The sequence below is a fragment of the Hyla sarda genome, chromosome 10, assembly GCF_029499605.1.
Source record: "Hyla sarda isolate aHylSar1 chromosome 10, aHylSar1.hap1, whole genome shotgun sequence".
Lineage (NCBI taxonomy): Eukaryota > Metazoa > Chordata > Amphibia > Anura > Hylidae > Hyla > Hyla sarda.
Genome location: NC_079198.1, coordinates 103,773,111 through 103,793,728, shown reverse-complemented (window position 1 = coordinate 103,793,728; position 20,618 = coordinate 103,773,111). Strand labels below are relative to the sequence as shown.

The 20,618-nt window shown below is 41.9% G+C and overlaps 1 protein-coding gene across 2 annotated transcripts in view; it reads right to left on the bottom strand.

Annotated features, from left to right (window-relative positions):
• NADK (NAD kinase) overlaps positions 1–20,618 on the bottom strand; it is a 98,907-nt gene that overhangs the window by 29,710 nt on the left and 48,579 nt on the right. For both annotated transcript variants that reach the window (XM_056542732.1, XM_056542733.1), the window contains exon 3: positions 15,969–16,052. In XM_056542732.1, the coding sequence (XP_056398707.1) occupies positions 15,969–16,052 (84 nt within the window). The remainder of the gene's footprint in view (positions 1–15,968; positions 16,053–20,618) is intronic.

Genomic DNA, 20,618 nt, shown 5'->3' with positions numbered 1-20,618 from the left:
GCTCTGGACAGTTCCTGATACGGGCATCAGGTGTCAGCAGAGAGCACTGTGGACAAGACAAAAAAGAAATTCAAAAAGAAAAGAATTTCCTCTGTAGCATAAAGCTGCTAAAAAGTACTGGAAGGGTAAAGATTTTTAAATAGAAGTCACTTATAAGTCTGTTTAACTTTCTGGAACCAGTTGATTTAAAAAAAACCAAAAAAAAAAATTAATAAAAAACATTTTCCACCAGAGTACCCCTTTAATGAGGTTATTTAAAAAAAAAATCCTATTAGAGACTGTAATATGGTGGCCGGCCTAAAAGCCCGTCTGTCTCCAGCATCCACCTCAGTTTGTAATACTGTTGTTCAGGAAAGTTTCATGTAGAAGAAATCAATAAATCTCTATAGTCTCACAGCTCTTACAGTAAATAATCCCCTTCCTGGATGATGTAGAAACCTTGTACAGGGGCAATAGTTCCCCCCAAATTATATGGAAATTCAGGAGACGTCATATTCAGTCCACCATATGTTGATGGTGGACTGAAAATAACAAAAAAAATCCAAAAGAAACAAACAAAGATAAAACGACACATACTTACCTACCTCAGTCCTGGCAGCCTCAGCTACTTCCTTCTTCTGAGACAAGTTCTCGCTCAGCCAATCATTGAGGGAGGCTGGACGCAGCTGCACTTAGTGATTGGTTGAGAAGACCTTCACTGCAGAGAGCTCTTCTTGGAAGGAGCCATAGCCGGGGAGGTACCTGATCACATTACAGAGGAAGCCTCAGAGGAGCAAGGTATAAAAGTATGTATTTTTTCTTCTTTTAGGCCGTCTCCAGAAACATATGTTTTTTTTTGTTTGTTTTTTAAAGACCACCTATTATTAAAAGCATGGTATAATAGAGACTGTGCAAACTAAGTAGAAGAAATTAGATACATAATCTGGCATAAAATATAAAAAACAACAACTATATAGACAAATCTAGTGTCCACCAGATGCACTCACCCATCAAAGAAAAATGCACGAGCAGAGGCACCATTGGCCCTGAAATGCGTTGGATAAAAGTGCTTCATGGTTGGAGTGCAAATGTTTACCTGGACAGACTCTTACAGGGGATTTTATACATCAGCTTTGGTTAACAGGGCAGATCGGAGGCACCTTAACAGGTAAAGACACCATAAAAGGCCGAGGACAGGAGCATAGCCAAAAATGACACACCCCTTGTAAGGAAGTGTAAAACATGCCGGCACATCCAGGAAGTAATGCCTCTGGTATTCCGTAATCGCTGAAAAGATTTTATAATATTTGATGTGCGTTAAAATAAGGTCTAAAATAAGCCCATTACCCAGATTATGGGTGGTTACAGGATTACATCATGGCTATTGACACATCACCGCTCATGTTAAAACAAAAAAAGTGCGTCACTGCGAGAAGCTGGGAAAACTATACCGCCAATACATCCACTGTGTAACCTGGACATAAAACTATAAACCTGCCCAATAGTACAGATGCTTTATACACCAAATAAGGCAAATGGATGGATTTCTTTTGCAGGTCATTCCCAGTCGAAAAATAATCTTAAAAAGGGGTTATCCAGGAATAGAAAAACAGAGCTAATTTCTTTCAAAAACAGCTCCACGTCTGTCCCCAGGTTGTGTGTGGTATTACAACTTGGCTCCATTTACTTCAATGGAACTGAGCTGCAGAACCACACCCAACCTGGAGACCAAAGGGAGCTGTTTTTGAAAGAAATTAGCTCTGTTTTTGTATTCCTGGATAACCCCCTTAAAAAGAGGTCTTGCGATCTGGACCAAGGTGTCCCAACCAGTGTGCCTCCAGCTGTTGCAAAACTATCACTCTTAGCATGTCCAGACAGCTGTCCAGGCATGCTGGGAGTTGTAGTCTTGCAACAGCTGGAGGCACCCTTGTTGGAAACACTGATCTTGACAATTATGGCACATCCATGTCTGATAGTTGATTGCTGCCAATGGAGATGGAGCTCACATCTGTCAGACATTTATGACTTACCCTGTGGATAGTCCATAAACGTCCAGATAGGAATACCCCTTTAAATAAACAAAATAATAATGTGTCTTACATATTTGCAACATGAAGGGCGAAATAAAGTATAGTTAGTCCCTAAAATTAAGTTCTACTTTTCCCTGTATATTTAAAAAAATATATAAATTACCGGTAATTAATAATAAAAAAAAAATATATATATAATAAATAATACATAATATAATAATAAATATTAATATAAAAATAATACATTTGGAATTTAGCTATGAGAATAAGGCCACATCTATACACACCAGGCCTAGAGGAGTGATCTACAGACTGTAACCTCTTTCTCTCTCCATTACTGGGGTTTCCCCTCTACTGTCTTACCCAGTGGTCTCCAAACTGTGGACCTCCAGATGTTGAAAAAGCTACAACTCCCATCATGCTGGGAGTTGTAGTTTTGCAACATCTGGAGGTCCACAGTTTGGAGACCACTGGCCTTACCTATAAAATAAAAAAATCAATTTAGTTATATTTATTTATTTATTTTATTTTTTTCAGTTTAAATTTAAAATAATTAACTTGTGATTCCAGATATCATGGCTCAGTGAAAATCTATGCTCTAAAGACCCCCGGTGTGTACTTTGGACATGGAATTATTTGTTGCCTTGTAAAATAAGTGGGAATTGATAGAAGTCACTTAATTTTATTTATTTATTTATTTTTTTTTAAACTACGTGTAAAGTTTCAAGTGTCCAGCAGGGGGCAATGGCGGTAACAGTATATAAAACAAGAGTAACCAGAGCAATAGACAGCATATCATGTTCTATATCAGCATTTCACAACCAGGGTGACTCCAGCTGTTGCAAAAAATAATAATAATAATAATAATAATACAAATCAATAAAAAGGAAAGGGGTCTTTTGCTTTAGACAACCTCTTTTTAACATGAAAGTCAATAGATGATAAGCTGGTCACAGGGTGTCTGCTTGTGGTATTTCTGGTGATCAGCTGGAATTTGGGGAGGAACTAAGCCTGAAGTGTTTAGCTCCTCTGCAGTGCCTCTACTGGTAAAAAGAAGCATTACATGGCTGTCAAGGAAATTAACCCCTTAAGGACCGTGGCTTTTTCCGTTTTTTCATTTTCAATTTTTCCTCCTTAACTTTAAAAAATCATAACTCTAAAATTTTAACCTAAAATTCTATATGATGGCTTATTTTTTGCGTCATGAATTCTACTTTGTAATGACAGTTATTTTACCCAAAAATCTACGGTGAAACGGAAAAAAAAAAATCAATGTTCGACAAAATTGATGAAATAAAACGCTATTTTGTAAGTTTTGGGGGCTTCCATTTTTTACGGCAAAAATGACACCTTATCTTTATTCTGTAGGTCCATACGGTTAAAATGATACCCTACTTATATAGGTTTGATTTTGTATTACTTCAGAAAAAAATCATGACTACATGCAGGAAAATGTATACGTTTAAAATGGACATCTTCTGACCCCTATAATTTTTATTTTTCTGTGTTCAGGGCGCTATGAGGGCTCATTTTTTGCGCCGTCATCTGAAATTTTTAGCGGTACCATTTTTGTTCTGATCAGACTTTTTGATCACTTTTTATTCACTTTTTTGTGGTATACAAAGTGATCAAAAATGCGCTATTTTGGACTTTGGAATTTATTTGCGCCTACGCCATTGAACGTGCGGTTTAAAAAGCGGTATATTTTTATAACTCGGACATTTCCGCACGCGGCAATACCACATGTTTATTTTTATTTACACTGTTTTTTTTTATTTTTTATTCTTGGAAATGCCGGGGGATTCAAACTTTTATTAGGGGAATGGATAATTGAAAGGGTTAATGATTTTTTTACACTTCTTATGCAGTATTATAGCTCCTATAGGGGGGGCTATAACATTGCATTAACTGATCTTTTACACCGATTGATCCATTCCTATGGCGATGGATCAATCAGTGTTTTCGGCGATTGAATGCTCAAGCCTGGATCTCAGGCTTGAAGAATTCATTCGGCGATCGGACAGCGCAGGAGAAGGTAAGAAGACCTCCTCCTGTGCTACAGCTGTTCGGGATGCCGAACATTATGACGCGGCGATCCCAAACAGCTCCCTGAGCTAGCCGGGCACTTTCACTTTCGTTTTTAGCCGCGCGGCTCAGCTTTGAGCGCACGGCTAAAGGGTTAATAGCGCGCGGCACCGCGATCGGTGCCGTGCGCTATTAGCGGTGGGTCCCGGCTTCACTATGACGCTGGGCCCGCCGCGATATGATGCGTTATATCGCAGGACCGGGACTCATGACGTACGTGTACGTCATGGGTCCTTAAGGGGTTAATGTGCTGTCCGTGTTATGTATGGATGGACATAATGTTGTGTTGTGTAGGTTTCTTTGTGGGTTTGTATTCCCTACAATTTATTTTCCACGGTATTTACTAAGGTTTCCCTACATTTTTTTTTTTTTTTACACATGCTCTGACCTGTAGGGTTTTCCTCAGCTCAAATCCACCACGTTTTCTGTGGAAACCTTAGTAAATATGTTGGGTTTTTGTGGAAAGGTCGGGAACACGCCCCTTTTCGGATACCACGCCCCTTCCCCTGGTGGCCACACCCCTTTTTGGGGGTTCTCTTAGCAAAATGGAGAGCTAGTCGGGGTTTTTTCAATTCTGGTGCAAAATCTGGTGCAGACAGAATTTTTGGCACAATGCGACAGAATCTGGCGCACAACCAAACAAAACATGTCGGGTTTGCAATAGTAAATGAGGGGCAATAAGCCCACAAAAGCCGGAGGGGCCATTGGTAGTCTCTCTACTCACTAATAGACTAGGGTAGAGCTTCTTAAACTGGTCATGTTTGGCGACACATCCCTCGCCAGACCAGTGCATTTATCATGCTGCTCAACCTACCACACGACATGATACCAATACAAGCATTACCAATGTGGTTGCTATGGGCAACTTTTCCTCAGCACAGGTTTTGATAAATCTCCCCCAAATGCAACATAATGTGTCTGCAACAAAAACCGGTGCCTAAAATCCATATTCGATTAATTTGTCACCGCAGCTTAAAAGTCACATGTGAGTTTGCCAGCACTCACCTCAATGTAAATTGAGCCAATATGTAATGGAACAAAGTCACACGACAAGTTTAAAGGGGTACTCCGCTGCTCAGCGTTTGAAACAAAGTGTTCCGAATGCTGGAACCGGCAGCTAGTGATGTCATAGCCCCGCCCCCTCATGATGTCACGCCCCGCCCCCTCAATGCAAGTCTATGGGAAGGGGCGTGACAGCCGTCACGCCCCTTCGCATAGACTTGCATTGAGGGGGCGGGGTGTGATGTCATTAGGGAGTGGGGCTATCACATTGCGAGCTCCCGATGCCGGCTCCAGCGTTCGGAATAGTTTGTTCCATACACTGAGCAGCGGAGTACCCCTTTAAGTTAAATCACACATTCGGTTATGTGACTTCGATGTAATGTGCTGTCGTGTCTAACACAGGGATACGCCTGGTCACTGTGTGTCAGCATTTTCTTCTCTTGTAATGAGCTTTGCGTCTGTGACATTATCAGGATACGTTTTCTGAATGATCGCAAAGTAAAGAATTGACACACAATGGGGGGATCTGTGGTTGGTGTGCAGAATTTTATTACTTGAAAATATTTTTGCGCAGATTTACTACAGTGTCCAGCTGGTGTAGGAATGAGTGTGAGCTTTTCAACCCTTTTTCTGCACTATCCATGGGCTTCCTGTCATTTACATAAATGAAATGATGTGCACAACATGTTGCACAGCAACTGGGAACTTGCACAGCAGGCTTCACATTGCGCAAAAGTCTGCGACTTGGGAGCTTCTTATTTATTTCTTTACAAGTCAAAGGTTAAGATGTGAGATTTAGACTTTACCAGCACTATATCCAGATTCCTAATACCTTGTAAAATGTTGGGATTTAGCCTTTACCAGCACTATATCCCGTTTGCTAATATCCTGTAAAATGTTGGTAGTCTTTACCAGCACTATATCCAGATTGTTAATATCTTGTAAAACTGAGGGATTTAGCCTTTACTACCACTATATCCAGATTGCTAATATCTTGTAAAATTTTGTGATTTAACCTTTACCAACACTATATCCAGATTGCTAATATCTTGTAAAATTGAGGGATTTAGCCTTTACTAGCACTATATCCAGATTGTTAATATCTTGTAAAATTGAGGGATTTAGCCTTTACCAACACTATATCCAGATTGCTAATATCTTGTAAAATGTTGGGATTTAGCCTTTACCAGTACTATATCCAGATTGTTAATATCTTGTAAAATTGAGGGATTTAGCCTTTACTAGCACTATATCCAGATTGCTAATATCTTGTAAAATTTTGTGATTTAGCCTTTACCAACACTATATCCAGATTGCTAATATCTTGTAAAATGTTGTGATTTAGCCTTTACCAACACTATATCCAGATTGCTAATATCTTGTAAAATGTTGTGATTTAGCCTTTACCAACACTATATCCAGATTGCTAATATCTTGTAAAATGTTGGGATTTAGCCTTTACCAGTACTATATCCAGATTGCTAATATCTTGTAAAATGTTGGAATTTAGCCATTACCAGTACTATATCCAGATTGCTAATATCTTGTAAAATGTTGGGATTTAGCCTTTACCAGTACTATATCCAGATTGCTAATATCTTGTAAAATGTTGGGATTTAGCCATTACCAGTACTATATCCAGATTGCTAATATCTTGTAAAATGTTGGGATTTAGCCATTACAAGTACTATATCCAGATTGCTAATATCTTGTAAAATGTTGGGATTTAGCCTTTACCAGTACTATATCCAGATTGTTAAATATCTTGTAACATTTTTGGAATTTTCTTCACTATGTGCTGGTACATTTGGTACGCAAATGAACAGCACCTAATAAGACTGTGGTGAGAGGATAACTAAAAAAGGTCCTGATTAAAGGGTAAAGGGGTACTCCGGTGGAATTTTTTTTTTTTTTTAATTAAATCAACTGTTGCCATAAAGTTAAACAGATTTGTAAATTACTTCTATTAAAAAAATCTTAATCCTTCCAGTACTTAGCTGCTGTGTACTACAGAGAAAGTTTATTTTTGAATTTCTTTTCTGTCTGACCACAGTGCTCTCTGCTGACACCTGTGTCCATGTCAGGAACTGTCCATAGCAGGAGCAAATCCCCATAGAAAACCTATCCTGCTCTGGACAAGTTCCTGACATGGACAGAGGTGTCAGCAGAGAGTACAGTGGACAGACAGAAAAGAAATTCAAAAAGAAAAAAGAACTTCCTCTGGAGTATACAGCAGCTGATAAGTACTGGAAGGATTAAAAAATTTTAATAGAAGTAATTTACTTCTACAGTTGATTTTAAAAAGTACACCTTTAAAGCCTTCATACCCCTAGCTGTTTCTTATGGTGGAGGCAGAAGCTTTGAAGTATTGCTTTGATTAGAAAGGAATCCAGAAACCTCATCTTTGTATCTTGCAGCGTCCAGTGTCCCTGGCTGTACACAGCATTGGCCTCCTGAACCACGTTTCCAAACACACGGCGGGATTACTTACTACTGTAGGGGATTACAGAGGAAGCAGGAGCTCCTCGTCTGCTCGGCAGCCTGACAACACTGGATTTCTGATGAGTAAGAGGGTAACAGATAATAGTAAACCAACAAGGACAGGATTAGTCAGTGAACAAAAGACCCAAACGCAGGGTAAAAGGCTCTATTTCTAGTGCCGGTATTGTATATACACAGTTTATTATCTCCAGCTCAAAGCATTTTATACACAACAGGGATTTCTGCACTGCGTGACTACGATATACAGAATTATAGCACGAGCCAAGGCGTGTAAAATAAACCTTCAAAAACATACAAAAGCTGAGAACCAGTGTCGACTGGATGCTTTGTATGTACTATATAATGCCCTGGCCTCCAAACTGTGGACCTCCAGATGTTGCAAAACTACAACTCCCAGCATGCCCGGACAGCCAAAGGCTGTCCGGGCATGTTGTGAGTTGTAGTTTGGCAACATCTGGAGGTCCACAGTTTGGAGACCACTGATATAATGCAATAACTAATCTAGGGAATCTACAGTGCCTCTGCAGTCAAGGGATGGTATTGCAGTTCCGATCCATTTATGTGAATAGGGATAAACTGCAATACCAGACAGTCGATGAATAGGAGTGGCACTGTTTTAGGAATTGATGATGTATTTTTAATTTATTTATTTATTTTAATTTCTGAGGTTGAATTGTGCTTTAAAATTTCCCTTTAGCATCAAAACAACAAGGAAAAGTGCTGCAAGTGATGGGTCAGGTGAAACTGACGTTTAGCAGACGAGAAGGTCGCATGTTTTCTTCAGATGCAGCAGGGTTTAAAAGAGGTTATCCAGGAAAAACTTATATATCTCAACTGGCTCCAGAAAGTTAAACAGATTTGTAAATTACTTCTATTAAAAAATCTTAATCCTTTCAGTACTTATGAGCTGCTGAAGTTGAGTTGTTCTTTTCTGTCTAAGTGCTCTCTGATGACACCTATCTCCGGAACTGTCCAGAGTAGAAGCAAATCCCCATAGCAAACCTCTTCTACTCTGTGCAGTTCCCGAGACAAGCAGAGATGTCAGCAGAGAGCACTGTTGCCAGACAGAAAAGAACAACAACTTCAGCAGCTGATAATTATTGGAAGGATTAAGATTTTTTTTAATAGAAGTCATTTACAAATCTGTTTAACTTTCTGGAGCCAGTTGATATATATATATATATAAAAAAAAAGTTTTGCCCTGGAATAGCCCTTTAAGGAGTACTACATTTTGCCTACAGAACCTCTCCATAGATGAGGATGTATAACCTCAGAAAAAGCTTAAAAAGGGGTTAAAAAACTCATGGCCTATCCCAAGGATTGGCCATCAGTATCTGTTCGATAGGGGTCGACACCTGGAGCAGGAAGCAGGTAGTGCCATATACCACATAGTGGCCATGCTGGGTCATTGCAGCTCAGCTTCCACAACAGTTTTGCAAAATATATTCAGAGCTGTCTGCATTTGGATGCGTTCGCCGTCTGTGGCCATGACGGCTCTAGCCAACAGCTGATTGGTGGTGGTGCCAGGGCACGTTCCCACTTGGTGTATACGCAGAGTGTATATGGAAAATCTGCAGCAGCGGGAAATACGCTGCATTCCCTCGCTCACCATACATACAAGGCTTTCCGGTGGCAACCCTATGTGTGCAGTGAGTTTTGGAGGCGGGGCCATGTAACTGACACGCAGCTCCGCCTCCAAAACTGACTGCACACATAGGGCTGCCGCCAGAAAGCCTTGTATGTATGGTGAGCGAGGGATATGCAGCGTATTTCCCGATGCGGCTGCAGATTTTCCATATACACTCTGCGTATACACCAAGTGGGAACGTGCCCTTAAAAAGGTGTATTCACACGTACAGGATCCTGCGCAGATTTGATGCGCCGGATTTTCTGTTGCAGATTTTAATGTTAACTAAATGAGCGAGCACAGCTTCTAATCTGCAGTTACAATTCAGATACTATACAGATACTATACGTGTGAATAGACCCTTAGGGCACGTTGACAGGTGCGTATTTGTGCTGCAGATCTTGCTAACCCATTGACTTTATTGGGCAGCAAAATCTGGAGAAGAAAATCTGCAGCAGAACTGCGGCAAAAAACATCTCACTGCAGGAGACAGCTGCAGTATGGTCACTGGAGCCAGTCTTCTGCATTAAAGGGGTACTCTGCCCCTTGACATCTTATCCCCTATCCAAAGGATAGGGGATAAGATGTCCGATCGCCGCGGTCCCGCTGCTGGGGACCCCTGGGATCCCCGCTATCATTACAGCACAGAGCGAGTTCGCTCTGCACGTAATGATGGGCGGTACAGGGGCCGGAGCATAGTTACATCACGGCTCCGCCCCTCGTGATGTCACGGCCCGCCCCTTTCAATACAAGTCTATGCGTGGTGGTCGTCACACCACTCCCATAGACTTGCATTAAGGGGACGGGCCGTGATGTCATGAGGGGCGGCGCCGTGATGTAACTATGCTCCGGCCCCTGTACCGCCCATCATTACGCACAGAGCGAACTCGCTCTGTGCTGTAATGATAGCGCGGTGCCGCAGCAGGGATCCCGGGGGTCCTCAGCAGCGGGACCGCGGCGATCTGACATCTTATCCCCTATCCTTTGGATAGGGGATAAGATGTCAAGGGGCGGAATACCCCTTTAAGCATCGCTCTAAGGCCGGTTTCACACTAAAGAATCTCTGAGATCCAAGTGCGGGCAGCACCAACGGAATCAGTTGGTGCTAGGACTGCACAGACATTGCATTTCCCTTAGACGGCAATGTATTCGGAGCAGAGATCCACTGGAACATTGAACAAGTTTAATGTTCTGGCAGAATTTTTCGAGGTGATTTTCTGGAGTGCAATGTGCAGCGGAATCCCATTGCCAGCTGCAAAAGAATTTCTGAGCGGAATTTCAAAACTGAATTCCGTGCAGAAATTCCGTAGGGTGAAGCCAGCCTTAGGCTCTTCTTACAGACTTGCCAAACTCGTGACAGGTTTGCATGACAGAAGTTTTTCTAAATGACAGTAATGCTTTAAAGGGGTACTCCGGTGGAAAAAATTTTTACTTTCTGGCACCAGTTCATAAAACAAATTTGTAAAATTACAAAAATGGAAAGGATTGGTGCAGCTCACAACTAACTACTATCCGAGGTAAACCGGGCAAACACCTATACCCAAGGTGGATTAAGTAATTCTGGAATTGTATGAAAAAAAATAGCCCAAACCTCAAGGAAAGTAGAGTACTAAATATACTTTTAGAATCATATATCTCTAAGACCGTGCTTCAAAAAAAAAAATAATAATTTTTGTATTTTGTTTGATAAAATGACATATATAGTGCACAAATTTCGCACACACGGCCCTTGCGGGAGGAATAGATTAATTTGCATACAACATACAAAGTAATGTAAAATCAATAGTATTCATAAAATATTAATAACATTTCAGCCATAGGGAGTAGTGGATTGTGCTGCTTGTTTAGCTTTCTGATAGTCCGGAATATATTCAGTCTATATAATATAATGGTGGTATGATATTGGTTCAATGTCCATATAGGTTATTGAAATGGTATCTTGAAATATAGTTTTACTTGTTACCCGTTCCTGATGCTGACTCCTACGCTGTAGTGTTTGTGCCCGTGCAAAGCTCCGGCTTGTCTGTGTGCGCTGGAAAGCGCTGAGTGCGGAACATCGTTAGTAATCAGCATTCATTCACACTGGTCAATGGAAACCGCATATACACAGTGAATATGACATATACATTGAAGTATATACGGTATGTAATTTTACTTCACTGTGTATGCTGACATAGCTACTGAAGAAGGGGTTGAGTGCTAATTGCCTGAGCACCCTGAAACGCGTTTAGCCAGATACCTCCAAAGAGACACATCGGAAGCCATAGTGGTTTGCTAGCCACTGAGAGCCCGGAATTTGTGTTTTATCACCTTTTCCAATCACTTGCTATCCATCTACCAACTTGCCGTTCCCAAGATCCATCTACTTAGAGATCCACTTGCCGCGCTCTCTCGCCCTCCCGCTGTCACGGCCGCTCCTGCTATCCATCTACCGCTGATACCTTCTCCCTGCTGACGTCAGACGCCGCCACGAGGACTTACCACTGTGCGACATCCATCGAGTCCAGCGTGGCTTGGACCAGCCGCACTCAGCGCTTGCCAGCGCACATAGACAAGCCGGAGCTTTGCACGGGCACAATCACTACAGCGTAGGAGTCAGCATCAGGAACGGGTAACAAGTAAAACTATATTTCATGAGTACCATTTCAATATTATATATGGACATTGAACCAATATCATACCACCATTATATTATATAGACTGAATATATTCCCAACTATCAGAAGGCTAAACAAGCAGCACAATCCACTACTCCCTATGGCTGAGATTTTATTAATATTTTATGAATACTATATTGATTTTACATTACTTTGTATGTTATATGCAAATCAATCTAGGGCCCTGTGTGGGGAATTTGTGCACTATATATGTCATTTTATCAAACAAAATAAAAAACAAACATTCTTAGAGATATAGGCTTCTAAAAGTATATTTAGTACTCTACTTTACTCTACTCTACCTTGAGATTTGTAAATGACTTCTATTAAAAAAATCTTTATCCTTCCAGTACTTTATAGCAGCTTTATGCTCTCGAGGAAATTCTTTGCTTTTTGAATTTCTTTTTTGTCTTGTCCACAGTGCTCTCTACTGACACCTGATGCCCGTATCAGTAACTGTCAAGAGCAGGAGAACTCTTAGCAAATCCTCATAGCAAACCTATGCTACTCTGGACAGTTCCTATGAGGATTTTCTCCTGCTCTTGACAGTTCCGGATACGGGCATCAGGTGTCAGCAGAGAGCACTGTGGACAAGACATAAAAGAAATTCAAAAAGAAAAGAATTTCCTCGAGAGCATACAGTTGCTAAAAAGTACTGGAAGGATAAAGATTTTTTAATAGAAGTCATTTACAAATCTGTATAACTTTCTGGCATCAGTTGATTAAAAATAAAAAATTCCACCGGAGTACCCATTTAAGTGTTTATATAGAGCAGGGTTTCCCAACCAGGGTGGCAGTGTTTCCCAACAAGGGTGCCTCCAGCTGTTTTCCAACCAGGGGGCCTCCAGCTGTTGCAAAACTGCAACTCCCTGCATGCCCGGACAGCCAAAGTCTGTCCGGGCATGCTGGGAGTTGCAGTTTTGCAACAGCTGGAGGCACCCTGGTTGGGAAACACTGTTATAGAGAAATGATATTAAAAAAAAATAAATGTCTCTTATACGGGTGGTAAGCGGCCTATGACCCCAACCCTTGTCTGAAGGTCCTTATTACTCTGTCCGTCCCTGCTATAAAATGTTATCCAAATGATAAGAACCTATTATAGTGTTTGCTTTAAAATCAAAAGTTCACTTTTCGCTCCCCTGTTTACCTGGTACAACAAAACCTGCAGAGTCAATATTGTCATGGCGTTCACATACGGTGTGAGTCACAGGACAAGGGATACCAGGTATACAAGGGATACCAAGTGCAGCACCCTGAGCCTACGGATCCCTGTATTTACTGTACAGAGACAATTACAATAGCTCCACCCAACTTGTCCTGCCCTGACACCAAACAGACTGGTTACTGAAATACACCATGAAAGAACAAAAAAAAAGAGGAGAGCGAGGGATCAGCAGCTCCACAGTGGACATGGTTTATATAAATTATAAGTAAACGGCTTAAATAATAACTATGAATAGGCTACGCTGAGCTACAAAAGGACCCTGAATCAACTGGAACGACTGCAGGATCAGACTACACAGTTGTTTTTAAGTCCGATACCATAGAAATGCATTGATTTAGAAAGTCTATTTATACTGTTGCTTTATTTAACAATTTAGATAACTCAGATCCTAGCCTTTTAACCCCTTAGTTTGTCAAAAATAACTTTGAAATCTATGTGGATAGAGGAAAGAGGTTACTTCCATCAGCACCCCCATGAGCTGGCTGTATGGTGCCGATGATTTTCCATGGCAGCCGAGGATCTGAGTCGAGTGTAAGTCTAAAACATGGCAATGGCAACGTCCACCAGGCTACCTGTCACTTTCATGTGGTTAAGCATAATACACTGAAATACAGAGGTTTTGGGGGTAGCAAAAAAAAAATTATGGTGGAAGCAAGATTTCTGGCTCTCACAGACCTGTAACTTCTTCTTTAAGAGTCTCCTCTGTCCTCCACTCGTTACCTGTATTAATGGCTCCTGTTTGAACTTGTTATCAGTATAAAAGACACCTGTCCACAACCTCAAACAGTCACACTCCAAACTCCACTATGGCCAAGACCAAAGAGCTGTCAAAGGACACCAGAAACAAAATTGTAGACCTGCACCAGGCTGGGAAGACTGAATCTGCAATAGGCAAGCAGCTTGGTGTGAAGAAATCAAGTGTGGGAGCAATTATTAGAAAATGGAAGACATACAAGACCACTGATAATCTCCCTCGATCTGGGGCTCCACGCAAGATCTCACCCCGTGGTGTCAAAATGATCACAAGAACAGTGAGCCAAAATCCCAGAACAACACGGCGACCTTGTGAATGACCTGCAGAGAGCTGGGACCAAAGTAACAAAGGCAACCATCAGTAACACACTATGCCGCCAGGGACTCAAATCATGCAGTGCCATATGTGTCCCCCTGCTTAAGCCAGTACATGTCCGGGCCCATCTGAAGTTTGCTAGAGAGCATTTGGATGATCCAGAAGAGTATTGAGAGAATGTCATATGGTCAGATTAATCCAAAGTCGAACTTTTTGGTAAAAACTCAACTAGTCGTGTTTGGTGGAGAAAGAATGCTGAGTTGCATCCAAAGAACACCTTACCTACTGTGAAGCACGGGGGTGGAAACATCATGCTTTGGAGCAGTTCTTCAGCAAAGGGCCCAAGACAACTGATCCGTGTAAAGGAAAGAATGAATGTATTGTGAGAATGAGTGAAAACCTCCTTCCATCAGCAAGGGCATTGAAGATGAAACGTGGCTGGGTCTTTCAGCATGACAATGATCCCAAACACACCACCCGGGCAACGAAGGAGTGGCTTAGTAAGAAGCATTTCAAGGTCCTGGAGTGGCCTAGCCAGTCTCCAGATCTCAACCCCATAGAAAACCTTTGGAGGGAATTGAAAGTCCGTGTTGCCCAGCGACAGCCCCAAAACATTACTGCTCTAGAGATCTGCATAGGGGAATGGGACAAAATACCAGCAACAGTGTGTGAAGACTTACAGAAAACATTTGACCTCTGTCATTGCCAACAATGGGTATATAACAAAGTATTGAGATGAACTTTTACTATGGACCAAATACTTATTTTCCACCATAATTTGCAAATAAATTATTAAAAAATCAGACAATGTGATTTTATGGATTTTTCTCTCTCTCATAGTTGACTTATCCCTATGATGAAAATTACAGGCCTCTTTTTAAGTGGGAGAACTTGCACAATTGGTGGCTGACTAAATACTTTTTTGCCCCATTGTAAATAAAGATGCAGCAGCACTCTGTCAAAAAAATGGAGGCTCTTAGCACACTTTTTGATCAAAATGTGTCCCCCCCATCAACCATGTGGAGGTGGCCTCACTTCGGATAGGACCCTAACATGCTCATTCTACTCACCTCTGCTGGGCATATAGCCTCCATTCTTTGACCAAGAGTCCTGCTGTAACCTTCTTTTTGTATATTTTTTATTCGTCACAGCAGCATGCACCTGTGTATTAGGTAGTTGTGCCGACTATTTATCTTTTTTTTTGTTAGAAAAGTTATCAATTGTTAAACTGATAGTGGATCCTGCATGTTACCCAGTTATAGGCCATATGCCCAGCAGAGGTGAGTAGTGTAAGTGTTTTAGGGTCCCATTCAAAGTGAGGCCACCTCCGTGTGATGGATGGGGGATACATTTTGATCAAAAAGTGCGCTAAGAGCCTCCATTTTTTCACCAACAGCTGCTGCAACCTTTTTTTTTTGTGTATTGAGGTGGGAATATACCTTATTCCTCCTACCTTTATTTCAACAAGATGAATAAAATACCAGTACTCATTATGGAGTACGTCCATATCCCCTAATCAGCGGGATAGGGCATAAGTGTCTGATTCCAGTGGTTGGATCCCCTCAGACACTCATTACCTCTCCTGTAGACAGGTTAGAAAACCCTATTCAAGCCCCATTTCTCTACGGATAAAAAAAAAAATGTCCCCACAGCAGCAAAAAAAATCCAACCTTATTAGGGTCCAGATCTGAAACCAGTTATAGTGAAGTTGAAATAAAGACAGGAAAAAAATAAATAAAGAAAATGAACATTTAAAGGGAGTATTGAGCTGTTCTTGTGGACTACTACTCACATGATCCCTTTTGGATTCTGCAGCATACAGGCCTTTGGTCCGAACGTGGTTACTGGGCATGGTCCATGCATGGATCTTGTTCTCCTGCATAAAAAAAAGAGGACAGAAAAGTTTAAATAAAAAAAAAGTCAAAAAGATAGATGAAAGTTTTTCACAACAGGACATGGCATAATCTGCGTTGTAATAGCAGACACCGCCCACTGACAAAAGTGGCATTGTGGGCACTATATAAGAAATCTGACTTTTTTTACTTCTTGTTTGTAATTTCCCAACACTCACTGAAAACCTGCATGGAAATGGGCAGATTTGCTGCAGGCTGCTGGTAATTTGCATGCAAAAAAAAAAAAAAAAAAATGCGCTCCCCACTTCTCCAGACAACTCCACAGGGGGACAGGTGGCCATTAAGGGAGTACACAAAACTCTTTTGGCAACGGTCAGATGTATGTTATTTAAAGGGCACTAAATGCAATGAAAATTAAAAATGATGTATAACTCCCCTGGTTTGGTGCCGCCATTCCGGAGATATACAAATGTATTCGCCTCCATTGATAATATGTCAATCCCACATTTTGCGCAATGAATGTGGGACCTGGCATACCAATCCTTCCTTCCATATGCCTGCCCACATCGTGCTCCCATGGGTGAAAGCGGTCTCATGAATATTTATAAGGTGGGCGGGCATATGAGAGCAGAGGGGAAGGAGGTAGGGATGCTGGGTATGCAGGGTCCTGCCTCCATTGTGTAAAGCCAGCGATTAACATATCAGCAACAATGGTTAATGCACTGTATATCTCAGGAATGGCGGCAATGATCTGGGTGAGTAAAACATGATTTTAATCTGGTTCGCCCGCACTATAACCCTGTGTATTGGGTTTAGTGTAGGCGTATTGGGTTTAGTGTAGGCGTATTGGGTTTAGTGTAGGCGTATTGGGTTTAGTGTAGGCGTACTGGGTTTAGTGTAGGCGTACTGGGTTTAGTGTAGGCGTACTGGGTTTAGTGTAGGCGTACTGGCTGTCATTTTCTCTTTAAAATGGACACTGTCAGATTCAAACATTTTTACGTGTTGTACATCTTGGCAAAACATAAACCTTTCTAATATACTTCATTCTTTTTTCTTCTCTTGCTGTTCTAAGTGAGAAGTGATTTGTTATAAAGGCTGCATTCACACTAGGTTTCGTTTATAAGGCGGCCAGATCCGGCTGGGGGATGGGAAAATCGGGAACTCCTGTATCCCAGCCGGACCCGGCTCCCATCTCATTTACTTGAATGAGCCGACCGGAGTCAGATAGTGACTCCGGTCGGCTCATTTTTTGCCCCGTATACGCTTTTCTGGCCAGACTGAAAACCGTGGTATGCTGGGATACGGGAGCGCCCGGTTTTCCCATCTCCCAGCCGGATCCAGTCCCTGTACGGACAAAACGTAGTGTGAATGCAGCCTTACTGGGTTTACATGCCAATATATGCTTGTGTATTTACACTACAATCTACCTACTTATCTATGCGCCAAGATAATTAGGTGAGGACCCTGATTGTTTAAATCTGATTATGATAATTTTTTATTTTTTTCTACTTTGTTGATTGATGTTCTTTGTCTGGATATGGTCTTACCAGGCTTATACCACTTCGGGTCATGAAGCAGATGGAAAAAAAATAAAAAAATAAATGTTCATGGTTGTTTATGCTTTTATTTTGAAAATGTTTTATTAATCAAAAATGTATCAAAAAAATATGTTAAAAATAAAATATATAAAAGAATATATAAAATAATAATATACAGGGCTCAGAAGGGAAGGAGCGACATCGGGCTTTTGAAGAGAGAATTTTGCTGAAAAGGTTTTTGGGGGGCATGTCGCATTTAGGAAGCCCCCATGGTGCCAGAACAGAGAAGAAAAAAATAAAACACATGGTACACTATTTGGGAAACTACACCCATTAAGGAACCTAACAATGGGTATAGTGAGCCCACAGGGGTTTGACAAACTTTTGTTGAAGTAGGACGTGAAAAAAATTGATTTTCTTCACTAAAATGCTAATGTTACCCCAAATTTTTCATTTTCACAAGGGGTAATAGGAGAAAAAGCCTTCCAAAATTTGTAACCCCATTTCTTAGGAGAATGGAAATACCCCATATGTGGATGTAAAATGCTCAGCGGGCGCACTACAGGGCTCAGAAGAGAAGGAGCCACATTGAGCTTTTGTAGAATTTGGTTGGAACTGAAGTTGGGGGCCATGTGCATTTACAAAGCCCACCGTGGTGCCAGAACTGTGGACCCCCCCAACATGTGACACCATTTTAAAAAACTACACCCCTCAAGGAATGTAATAAGGGGTGCAGTGAGCATTTACACCCCAACGGCGTTTGACCGATTTTTCATTTTCACGGACCACATTTCCCAAAATATTTTAGACACCTGTGGGGTGTAAATGCTCAGTGCAACCCCTTTATTACATTCCTTGAGGGGTGTAGTTTCCAAAATGGGGTCTCATGTGGGCGGTTTTTACCAATTCACCAATTTACCGTGTATACTCAAGTATAAGCCGACCCGAATATAAGCAGAGGCCCCTAATTTTACCACAAAAACCCAGGATAAAAAAAATAAATAAATAAATAAACCGTTATTGACTCGACTATAAGCCTAGGGCGGGAAATACATCACCCCCCCCCTTCATCATCACCGCCTGTCAATCCCTTCATCAGTGGTCTTCAACCTGCGGACCTCCAGATGTTGCAAAACTACAACTCCCAGCATGCCCGGACAGCCATCAGCTGTCCAGACATGCTGGGAGTTGTGGTTTTGAAACCTCTGGAGGTCCGCAGGTTGAAGACCACTGCAGCCTTAATCATCATACAGGCCACCCCCCCCCCCCCTCTTGTTTTGTACTCATCTTCCCTCGGCGGGAAGTTAGGGTGAGCTGGTCCGGGCCATCTATGCTGCAGGTGGGGATAGTTAGTCGTTGCGGGCTGTCCATTTTCACCGGGGGGGGGCCTCTTCTCCGCGCCTGCCCCGGACTACTGACGTTGCCTTGACGACTACGCACAGGGACGTTGCGCCCTGTGCGTCGTCGTCAAGGCAACGTCACTAGTCCGGGGCAGGCCCGAAGCGCGGAGAAGAGGGGCCCCCCCCCCCCCCCGAGCTGATATGGACAGCCCGCAACGACTAACCATCCCCACCGGATGGTTCCTGCAGCATAGATGGCCCGGACCAGTTCACAATAACTTCCTGACGAAGGCTGCAGTGGCCGCATGCTGGGAGTTGTAGGTTTGCAATCTCTGGAGGTCCGCAGGTAGAAGACCACTGAGAAGGGATTGACAGGCGGAGAGTTCACTCGAGTCTAAGCCGAGGTGGGCGTTTTCAGCACAAAAAAAATCGTGCTCAAAAACTTGGGTTATACTCGAATATATACGGTGGGCCTTAAATGTACATGGTGTTTCTCCCTCCTGAGCCCTGTAGTGCGCCCGCTGAGCACTTTACGTCCACATATAGGGTATTTGGGTACTCGGAAGAAATTGTGTTACAAATTTTGCGGGGCAAGGGTAATTGGTGCTGTCTGGGATAGCACCAATCACCCTTATTTCAGGGGTCATCGGGTGATTCGCCCGGTCTCAGGACCCTCTAGGCGATATGCCAGGGTGGCTGCTGTTAGATAACAGCAGCAATACCGGCCCGATCATCGCGTCCGGAGATGTGGAGATCCAGGATAGCAGTGCCGTGAATGCCCTAAGCACCTCTTAGCAGCGCCATACATTTATGGCGCAGGACCTTAAGTGGTTAAGCAAAACCATGGTTACAAGAGTATGATACCTTTACAGAGAGAGGTTACAGTTCATCTATAGAAAACTCATGTTCTTACTGATAAAGACTCTTAACAGCATATCAAGTTACCTGTTTCTTTAAAAACCTTTGACCTGTCCTAAAGACACGTGAGAAGTTTTGATTGGTCTATGTCAGAGTGTATATAACCAAACCAAATACTAAATTGCTAAGAGAAAATCACGGATAACCAAGACAATGACAGACTTACATTTTAAGTTTGTCTCACTTCATTCTTTTTTGCGATCAGTCGGGGTCCAGGCACTTAGACCCCGACTATGAAAACTTTTGACCTGTCTATAAAACATTTGAATTTTTTTTTTTTTTAAGTGAGTGTTCATTTAAGGTTTTACAAAATGGACAAAGAAAGAAATACATTTTTGTCTAATAAGGGGGAGGAATGTGCTATATGAAATATTAAAGAGTAACGTCCTATTATACACAGACAGACAGCACTGCACGAGGTGCGCGGGCTGGTAAACATTACAATAGACTGCAGTGCTGGAGAAGGAGTGACACCAGGATTGCAAAGTCATGCTTACTCAAAACCCAACACACAACCCCGCCATTAACCACTTAAGGCTGGGTTCCAGCAACACAAGCAACATATTACAACAAGCAGTGTAGGCGGAACAGGAGACCACAAACATTAGGTAAATGTATGTGCAATGGATGGGAAAACATTCACAATGCTGCAAGACATAGGGAAGCAAAAAGGAGTTTACATGCTGCACTATAAACAAATAAACAAATAAATAAATCTCCATTGGAACCCAAGTGTATGCAACATAATGCTTATTTCTGTAGCATTCCCTAAAAGTATATCAAATCTCATTCA